This window comes from Aquarana catesbeiana, linkage group LG01 (assembly GCF_042186555.1).
Source record: "Aquarana catesbeiana isolate 2022-GZ linkage group LG01, ASM4218655v1, whole genome shotgun sequence".
Taxonomy (NCBI): Eukaryota; Metazoa; Chordata; class Amphibia; order Anura; family Ranidae; genus Aquarana; species Aquarana catesbeiana.
In genome coordinates, this window is record NC_133324.1 from 284,530,220 (window position 1) to 284,540,925 (window position 10,706).

At 44.3% G+C, this 10,706-nt stretch overlaps 2 protein-coding genes across 2 annotated transcripts in view; both read left to right on the plus strand.

The window, feature by feature from the left end:
• LOC141108509 (uncharacterized) overlaps positions 1 to 10,706 on the plus strand; it is a 164,615-nt gene that overhangs the window by 135,869 nt on the left and 18,040 nt on the right. The window lies entirely within an intron of this gene.
• On the plus strand, positions 2,952 to 10,142 carry LOC141141802 (solute carrier family 2, facilitated glucose transporter member 11-like). The gene is made up of 4 exons (XM_073629200.1): positions 2,952 to 3,059; positions 7,245 to 7,343; positions 7,513 to 7,673; positions 9,625 to 10,142. Exons 1-4 carry the CDS (start codon positions 3,036 to 3,038, stop codon positions 9,776 to 9,778), a joined length of 438 nt encoding a protein of 145 aa, XP_073485301.1. The 5' UTR covers positions 2,952 to 3,035; the 3' UTR covers positions 9,779 to 10,142.

Here is a 10,706-nt window from a genome sequence, read left to right on the forward strand (position 1 = left end):
AGAGTGCACATGCATTTTGCAAAGTGCAACATATATTTGCTTTAGACAAATCAACACCACAGAACATTCCAGCAAATTTTAACGAGGGTGGGGGTGGGGGGGTTGTGAAATCTAGATAATTGCTCATTAGCAGCACACTATTTGGAGTGAGTTTAGGTGGGGGGGGTGGGGGGGTTGTGAAATCTAGATAATTGCTCATTAGCAGCACACTATTTGGAGTGAGTTTAGGTGGGGGGGGGGGGGGGGGTTGTGAAATCTAGATAATTGCTCATTAGCAGCACACTAAATACACTCAAACAAAATACATTCCAAATGAGTAGACTAGGTGGATATGTTCCCATCACTTCATGCTGGGAAGGTTATTGAAGGAAAATATACATGCATGACAAAAAATAACAGGAAAAAATTCCAGCATGTGTGAGGATAAAAAGGGGACATTCACACTATATTGCAATGATGGTAAGTAGTGTTTGAAGCAAGAAATACATCACATTATCAAAGATTACATAAAAGAACATGTGATGCTAATAAAAGAAAAATATCTTACCTTAATATAGTCCTTCTGCAGGACCTGTATGATGGCAGAACAGGTCTCTGGGATAATGATCTCCAGAGCCTGGGGGGAGATGCCTGTCGAGAACTTAAGGTCCTGCAGGCTTCTCCCTGTGGCCAAATACCGCAAGGTAGCGACCAGCCTCTGCTCCGGAGTGATGGCTTGCCTCATGCAGGTATCCTGCCTGCTGATATAGGGGGTCAGCAAAGCCAACAAACGGTCAAAAACGGGGTCCGTCATCCGGAGAAAGTTCCTGAAATCCTCAGGATTATTCTCACGGATCTCACGGAGCAAAGGCATGTGACAGAACTGGTCACGCTGAAGCAACCAATTCTTGGTCCATGAACTCCTCCTCGCCCTGTTCATGGACTGGACTTGGGCTGAAGAATAAACTACAGCACCAAGCACATACAATGCACGAGCTCTACGACGAGTACGTACAGGTAACATGGCTTCAAAACGGTCGGCTGGTCAGAACGCACTAAACAGAACGCACTGAAGAACAGCAAGGCCTGTGAAGAACGACCTGAAAATCAGGAACGAGCGGGCAATAAAACAAAGATTTCTCAATGCCAACTGACCAAACGCACTGAAAAGCAGATACAAACCTCACAAGCACAGAATGAACAACAGTTAAAACGAACTGAAAAATACGAGTCTCACAAGCGCGAATCGTCTCTCACCAAACTTCTACTAACACGAGATAAACACGAGATTAGCAGAAGGAGCCCAAAGGGTGTCGTACGGGCTATTGAACTTCCGTTTTATAGTCTCGTCGGACTTGGTGTACGTCACCGCGTACTAGGCTGTCGTACTTTTGTGTGGTCGTGTGTGTGTAAGTCCGTTCGTAAGAAAGTCTGCCGCAAGTCCGCCGAAGGTACGTCGGAAGTATGTCGGACAGGCTGTCGGACTTTTGTAGACGAAAAGTCCGACCGTGTGTACGCGGCATGAGAGTTCTCTGGGATCTGTGGTCCCACCCTGGACGCTGACTCACCGGGACATTCCAAGGACATGCAATTCTCCATATGAGTCTTTCCAAGAATGGACTATCCCAGATATTACTCAACCTGTTCGGGTAACCTGGGGTATCCTCAGTTAAGTGTGATCAGGCTGAGAACATTACTGCATGTCATACATGTTCTTCTGAACTGTCAGTAAGGGTTTTTTCACCTGAATTGAGCCTGGTCTGAAGTTATTCATGGGGTGCATGTTGGGTCTAGGCTCATTCCTAAAGAACGGTAAAAGCATTACGTGATATGTGTAACACCACAACAAAAGGTCAACTCGCAAGGCAAAGAAGAGGAGGTAGTTGCCATGGGTAATCGCAAGGAAGAAAAGCTGCAGCAACCAGTCGTTGGCATGGTACCTGGTTAGGTAAGAGGTCCTCCAGTAGTGAGGGGGTCGGTGCTCTGACTCCCTCCCTAGCTGTCTGTCTCCTCTGGTCACTGGGAGCAGATTAGCGTTATGCAGATCTAAGGCCTGATCACTAGGCACGGAAGGAGAGAATTAATGAGCATGCATGGGGCCTGCTATTCTGTGCCTCAGAGTGAGATAATAGAGGTAGGCTGGACTAGTGGAGCCGGCAATGGCTCTGCAATACATACACCAGTACAAGTGTGTAGCGACATGGGACAGAACATCTTAGGGAAGAACTCCATCGGGGGACTGTCTTAATGTTTGATTCTTCACATGAACGCATCCTCTGCCTGGTCCCAGGCATTGGTGAGCATGCCTTCAGGGGAGGAGTTCATTGTTCATCTCCTGGCATAGCCCAAGATCTCCTGGGGGCATACAATTTGAAGTGGTTGGCAAGGATATGCCGCCATACTGTACTGCCCTCCCACAAGCATGCTGCCTGTAGGAGGGTATGTGGTATCTGAATGGCTGAACACCAGTGACCTTGCACAGAAGTAAAGACCTGGAGCTGGAACTAGGCACAGGTTAGTGTGACAGTATGCCATACTCTTTATTCGTCTATTTATTATATCTATAACTTACTGATCTTATGAATATTGTTTGTGGGAGTCTCCCCAAGACCTGAAAGTAATTTCAAGAGTACCTCTGGATTAAAAGGGTAGAGAAAAGGTCGTCTTAGCACGAATAAACGGTGCTTTACCCAACATCCTCCTAGTAATAAATACAGTTGCCTCCCATTTAAGCATAGTGGATTTGCGTTTCTGCATCACTATACTTACTCTGCAAACTTTCAGGTTCACTGATCTTGTGACGTTGTCTATGTAAGCGCCGTTAATATTTTGTCATACACCAAGCCTTTCTCTGTATCTCCACCCTCATTGTGGTCATTAGCTGCATAAGTGTTTGTTTTTAGAGTGTCTTTAACACTGTGATTTATACAGTTTTCAGGTAGCAAGCAGGACCTTCTATCTCTGTGCCATTGGTTGATAATACATTTGGGCTGTAACTAGGGAAAATAAACTGCTGGCTTTCTCATAGAAGAAACATTCCTAGAAGCACAGATTCAATGATGTCCTCATCTTCAGAGCTGGTGAGTTCTTTCTTTTAATATGAAATATCATCAAATGCATATTCTCATCATTATAAAAATATGCACTACATCAGTTTACAAATATAGATATAATATGGGTGAGGAATCCTTATTTTTCTGCATAAACTTACCAACTGAAAGCTTTTATTTCTCTGTATTTTAATTTGTGATTTATTTCTTTGTCATCGCATGAAATATGCTCCTTTTTCTGCTCTCCTCAATACACCTCTAATAAACACTCCCCATTATACCAGCTAGATTGAACCAGGGATATGCAATTAGCGGACCTCCAGCTGTTGCAAAACTACAAGTCCCATCATGCTCTACCTCTGGGTGTCATGCTTGTGGCTGTCAGAGTCTTGCTATGCATCATGGGATTTGTAGTTCTGCAACAGCTGGAAGTCCACTAATTGCATATCCCTGAGCTAGAAGGTATTTGTACAAAAAAAACCTCTCAAAATGGCTTTTACAGACTACTGACTATATTAAAATCCACAAAGATACTTATGATAAAGTTTGCAGATAAAAAAACTTTTTTTTTTTTAAATACCAAAAAATTGACTGTTAAATTTAGTAATGAAAAACCTGCAATTGTTATGCTTTTTTGAACAACACTATAAAGTGAGCAAAAAGGTATGTACCATGCATGGAAAGAGGTTTTTAGACAGAAACATCAACATTACCTGGCAGTCACTTTATCTTCACACCGTATGAACTCTTGTACCACTATCTTCATACCCCAATGTGTCTAGACCCGAGCTGTAGACTATACAGTTGCAATAAAAGTATGTGAACCCTTTTGGAATGATATGGATTTCTGCACAAATTGGTCATAACATGTGATCTGATCTTCAAGTCACAATAGACAATCACAGTCTGCTTAAACTAATAACACACAAAGAATTAAATGTTATCATGTTTTTATTAAACACACTATGTAAACATTCGCAGTGCAGGTGGAAAAAGTATGTGAACCCTTGGATTTAATAACTGATTGAACCTCCTTTGGCAGCAATAACTTCAACCAAACGTTTTCTGTAGTTGCAGATCAGACGTGCGCAACGGTCAGGAGTAATTCTTGACCATTCCTCTTTACAGAACTGTTTCAGTTCAGCAATATTCTTGGGATGTCTGGTGTGAATCTCTTTCTTGAGGTCATGCCACAGCATCTCAATCGGGTTGAGGTCAGGACTCTGACTGGGCCACTCCAGAAGGCGTATTTTCTTCTGTTTAAGCCATTCTGTTGTTGATTTACTTCTATGCTTTGGGTCGTTGTCCTGTTGCAACACCCTTCTTCTGTTGAGCTTCAACTGGTGGACAGATGGCCTTAAGTTCTCCTGCAAAATGTCTTGATAAACTTGGGAATTCATTTTTCCTTCGATGATAGCAATCCGTCCAGGCCCTGACACAGCAAAGCAGCCCCAAACCATGATGACCCCACCACCATACTTCACAGTTGGGATGAGGTTTTGATGTTGGTGTGCTGTGCCTCTTTTTCTCCACACATAGTGTTGTGTGTTTCTTCCAAACAACTCAACTTTGGTTTCATCTGTCCACAGAATATTTTGCCAGTACTGCTGTGGAACATCCAGGTGCTCCAGTGGCTTCCTCTGTGGTAACCTCCCATGAAATCCATTCTTGTTTAGTGTTTTACGTATCGTAGATTCGCTAACAGGGATGTTAGCATATGCCAGAGACTTTTGTAAGTCTTTAGCTAACACTCTAGGATTTTTCTTCACCTCATTGAGCAGTCTGCGCTGTGCTCTTGCAGTCATCTTTACAGGACGCCCACTCCTAGGGAGAGTAGCAGCAGTGCTGAACTTTCTCCATTTATAGACAATTTGTCTTACCGTGGTACCATGTCTTACCGGTGAACAGCAAGGCTTTTGGAGATACTTTTATAACCCTTTCCTGCTTTATGCAAGTCAACAATTCTTAATCGTAGGTCTTCTGAGAGCTCTTTTGTGCGAGGCATCATTCACATTAGGCAATGCTTCTTGTGAAAAGCAAACCCAGAACTCGTGTGTGTTTTTTATAGAGCAGGACAGCTGTAACCAACACTTCCAATCTCATCTCATTGATTGGACTCCAGTTGGATGACACCTCACTCCAATTAGCTCTTGGAGATCTCATTAGTCTAGGGGTTCACATACTTTTTCCACCTACACTGTGAATGTTTACATGGTGTGTTCAATAAAAACATGGTAACATTTAATTCTTTGTGTGTTATTAGTTTAAACAGACTGTGATTGTCTATTGTTGTGACTTAGATGAAGATCAGATCACATTTTATGACCAATTTGTGCAGAAATCCATATCATTCCAAAAAGGTTCACATACTTTTTATTGCAACTGTATGTGCCGTCTACTTGCATTACACCCCTTTAGCAACTTCAGACCTGGCAAGGTTTCAAAAGCTTTAGTTGAATAACTTAACGTGATGACATTCATAGATGAGAGTTCAACATGACTGCCCCAGTGTACCTGCGTAGCAAAGAGTCCACTCTTGGCCAAGTTGCTGTGTTCAGGTGGGACTACAAGCCCCAACAATTTTCCTGGGCAGTGGGAACTCAGATTTCCAAACTCTGGCAGAACAGCAGCAAGAAACCCCTAAGCCCTCCAGACCGCTCTCCAGGATCTGGGTCTCCCTTTTATAACACACAGGACTGGGGTGTTGGACCCAGGAAAAACCTACCAAAAAAGAATTGCGCCAAAGAACACGTGAAAAAACACAAAAACCTAAAAAGATAAATAGAACAACATAACAGCCGCTGCTTGTGACATACAATCAATAATATGCATAATCACTTGAAAACCTAAAAGTCAACAGCAGCGCTCAATGTAAAAAATGCAATAAGACACCAAAAAAAATCATAAGTGTATGGAATGGAAAATCAGTGAATGAAAATCCATAGAAAATTCACATAAACAGTGCAAAAGAAGCCAGAGTAGAGTAAGCGATCCTCCAAAAAGAGATGAAGTCTTCACACAACAACGTGACCTCTATCCGTCAGTAATGAACTCACAAAATGTAGTTCCGTCACACTTACGTGTTTTGCTGCAGAGCAGTTATCCATATAGGGTTAAAATCTTCAATACGCCACTCTCCAATAGGTACAATGAAAGTGTAGTACATTCACATAGAGGGGAGATAAAAGAAAGCTCCACAGAATTGAAGAGAAATATCTGTTCTTGGGCAGCCACGAATGACTTTAGTTTGTCTTTCAGAACCAATGTAGAAATATGGCCAGTAAAACGTTGTCACTTCCTTTCCTGGCTCTGAAATTCCATATGTTTTCTCGTGGCTTTTATCCCGCCAGATACTGATGAGGTTTCAGGCCTATGCCGGTTGCAGTTGTCGAATATTCCGGGTGCATTTTGCTTTTTTCAATACACATTTTTGATCCATTGAAGTCTATGGAACCAAAAACACAACATGCTGGTACCTTGCCCTTTCCATAAAATGCACAGATATGAACGTGACCCATAGGAAACCATGTTACATGGACTGTAGTGTGTTTCTGCAAAACTGAAAACGCACTAAAAAATGGATAGGTGTGGACCAGGCCTAAAAGCCACACTGAAAAGAACTTGCTCTTTATGCAATAACCATAGGACTGCTGGTTAACTTAAAGAGGAAGTAAACTCAACTACTGCCTTTTACCTATAGGTAAGCCTATAAGGCTTACCTATAGGGAGTGTAAATATCTCCTAAACATGCACCGTAAGAGATATTTACTGTACATGCAGCCAGTAAAATCACTGGCGCATGCGCTCAGAAGGATCGGCCGCCCGTGCCATTTCTTTAGAGCCCTGTGCCGTGACTGGCGGCTCCCGCGAGCATGCACGGGGGTGACGTCATCCTGGCTCCTTGCCACTCATAGCTCCGGAGCCCGCGAACCCGGAAAAAACACCGGGGAAGATGTCAGCCATCTCAGCGGTGTGCGGACGCCGTTGGAGGGCTTCGCTCTAAGGTAAGTATCTCATAATGAGCTAGTGTGCGTTGCATACTAGCTCATTATGCCTTTGTCTCACAGGTTTTTATATGGGAGGGGTTTCCAACTCTTTAACCCCATGAAATCTATTCAACACTAAAATATTAGTTTGGGGCGAATTGACCATTAATTTTATTTTCAGTCTACAAATCAGTTTAGAGTCATAATTTCAGTCTTTTTTCTATGGTAGGTGCACTACAGGGGCCTGTTCCTGATGGTCTTTGTTCTAGGAATTGGAAGTACATTTCAGTATGGCTACCACTTGTCTGTGCTGAATTCTCCATCGCCAGTAAGTATGACGCCAATCACTACAGATTAAAACTGCCATAATCTTTGATACTTTATGCTGGTATTTGCCTGAATTTATAAATGCATTTTAAGACACTTACATTTTTTACATCCAGTCACACTAAGAGCAATGTACTTCTCCTAACATTATATATTTTCAATGTCTCTAGTTCATCAAGCAATACATCAATGACACATGGTCGAGAAGATTCAAGACTGAGATTAGTGATGGGACACTTACATTGATTTGGTCTTTTGTGGTATCCATATTCAGTATTGGGGGTCTCATAGGTTCCACTGCATCTGCATATCTGACTGGGAGGTTTGGAAAGTAAGTATTAGAAGAAAACTGCACTGTTTTAGCCATACCTCCCAACCGTCTCGCTGTGACACCCCCCCCAAAAAAGTGAAGGTCTACAGGTCCCAGCATGGGAGGAGTCACATCAGCAGCCAGCGACGAGAGGGACGTTCACTTTCTCGGGGCTCCAGTGTGTCGGACTGGTGGCAGGCTATAGGTGACAAGTGGCACACTGCATCTGGTGGCAGGCTATTGGTGAAAAGTGGCACACTGCATCTGGTGGTAGGCTATAGGTGACAAGTGGCACACTGCATCTGGTGGCAGGCTACAGGTGGAAAGTGGCCCACTGCATCTGGTGGCAGGCTATGGGTGAAAAGTGGCACACTGCATCTGGAGGCAGGCTATGGGTAGAAAGCAGCACACTGCATCTGGTGGCAGGCTACCGGTGGATAGTGGCACACTGCATCTGGTGGCAGCCTATGGGTAGAAAGTGGCACACTGCATCTGGTGGCAGGCTACGGGTGAAAAGTGTCACACTGCATCTGGTGGCAGGCTATGGGTAGAAAGTGGCACACTGCATCTGGTGGCAGGCTACGGGTGAAAAGTGTCACACTGCATCTGGTGGCAGGCTATGGGTGGAAAGTGGCACACTGCATCTGGAGGCAGGCTATGGGTTGAAAGTGGCACACTGCATCTTATGGCGGGCTATGGGTAGAAAGTGGCACACTGCATCTAGTGGCAGGCTACGGGTGGAAAGTGGAACACTGCATCTGGTGGCAGGCTACCAGTGGATAGTGGCACACTGCATCTGGCGTCAGGCAATGGTGACAAGTGACACACTGCATCTGGCCTCAGGCAACGCTGGCAAGTGAAACGGTACATCTGGTGGCAGGCAATGGGTGGCAAGTGGCAAGCTGCATCTGGGGGCAGGCAACGGTGGCAAGTAACAAGCTGCATCTAATCGATCGATCAATTTGGTACATTCAGCCTGCCCACACATGCTTAGCAGGTAGGCAGGCCATAGACGGTGTAAGGAAGTGAGCAAAAGCTCTCCAACAGGGGAACATACAGTGGAAAGGATTGCTGCTACTCCTGACCAGCCCAGGTAAATAAACGATAAGAATCAGTCTACATGGCTCCACCACACCACACCACACCCTGATGCATTTCGTCCCGCCCACCGGGGCTTAGGCAGCCCATAGACGGTGCGACTTTGGTTGCAGGAAAGAAATTCACACGATTCCCCCATCAACACAGACAGTGCTGACAGGGGAATCCATCCTGCCAAGCAATTGTCTGCTCCCAGCAGGGGGGTGGGGGGAGCCATCACCACCGGGAGAAGACAGTGGCACATATAGCAGCTGCTAGCGATAATCGCAACTGAATCTGGCAGGCTGGTTGGACCCAAATTGATCGATTAATCAACTTGGTACATTCAGCCTGCCTACAATCGATTAAAATCTTGGCTGGTTCCTGGGGAACCGGCCGAGTTTTGAACGGTCTATGGCCAGCCTCAGTCTAAGTAGGGTGTGTGGTGTGGTGGAGACATGTAGACTGAGGCTGCTCCTTATCATTTGCTCACCTGGGCCGGTCATGGATAGTGGCGATTCTTTCCTCTTTACATTTACTAGTCCTCTGGATAGATGTTAGGATAAGACTGCACTCCTTGCTCTGGGGCACAGGCATATGCTTTCACCTCTATTTTGAGCAGCGCCAAAACCAATATAACAGGGCACGGGGGTATGTACAGAATGTAAACATTTAAACAAGTATAATGGTAGAGAGTAAGAATTTTAATAGTAGTAGTAGTAATAGAATTTTACTGCTGTCACTGCCACTGGAATAGGAAATCTACCCAACAGGTACACAGACAATAAAAACCTGATAGTTATTCTAACCCTTTTCCGCTCTGACATTTGGCAGCTAATGTTTGAAACATGTTTTAGCCATTGATGTGTTGTTTTATTGCCCCTGTGTTTTACAGGAAGAAGTGTCAGCTGGTCAATTCCATTCTTCCAATTGCCAGTGCTCTCCTTGTAGGCCTCAGCCAAGTAACGGGTTACTTTGAAATGGTTTTGGTTGGTCGTTTCCTTTGTGGCTTTTCTTCAGGTCTGTATAAAACACGTCACATGCTGTAACAGAGAAAAGTTATAATAACCAAATGTTCTGATTCAATAGACTTCTTAATTCTTAAGGGTACATAGGATACCTCCAGTCCTCTAGTACTATGCCCAGCCCTGCCAATTCAGCAGAGGGCCGGGAGGCAGAAAGGGAACTCGGAACTTCTGGGCACCCCGCTGTGCAGCAATTAAATTAAAGTCTCTGCCTCTTCTATATCAATCTGTCCCAACAGGCTGGGACTATAATTTAATAGGAACTGCATTGCGGTATATTGCTGCACCTGCATTTAAAAGTCAATAAACGGCCCACTTTCTGTGCCTTGCCCCAGCTAAACAAATGGGGCATGGGGTCATTTTATTTTTTTTAAATTACTGCAGACTTGGCTCTTTTGGTGCCCTTTGAAGAGTGTATGTTAACAGCCCTGTCTTGCTGTATTGTGACAGTTCTGGTGGGTGACTGGGGAACTCTGCATCCCAGCTGCCCTTTTTACCACCCCCCTGGTTGCCCATCTGAAAGAGCCTGTAGCGCCCATTACTACACATTTGTTTCAACCTCTGAGGAGCGATCCATGTTGAAGTGCTTTTCAGAAGGTGTTTGACAGGCGGTGAAGAAACGTTATATTGCTTCCCCACTGCTTTATTTAACCCATAAAAACCTGCACTACTGTGCTGTAAGTGCGTGCACTGTATGAAGTTTTGGGAGGCTTTGTTAAGTGGAATGGGTGGCATTTGGCCACCAAGGTGTAATGACCCCTGCACTCTATGTTTTACCCACTTCTGAACTATGTATATTACCAACTCATGATGACCTATGCATTCTGTACAGTACATACTCCTGATACATACATTTTGTACATTATATACATTCGATACATTACCTATATGTTACATACTCTGGGCACCTGCACTATGTTATATCATTTTGACCCCTGTTCTGTGCATTTTT

Excerpts from the sequence above, each read along its gene's own strand:
- LOC141141802 (XM_073629200.1), top strand. The coding sequence starts at position 3,036 with ATGATGTCCTCATCTTCAGAGCTG. Across the intron at positions 7,344-7,512 it reads TGCTGAATTCTCCATCGCCA|TTCATCAAGCAATACATCAA; the intron begins GTAAGTATGACG and ends CAATGTCTCTAG. Across the intron at positions 7,674-9,624 it reads CTGACTGGGAGGTTTGGAAA|GAAGAAGTGTCAGCTGGTCA; the intron begins GTAAGTATTAGA and ends TGTGTTTTACAG.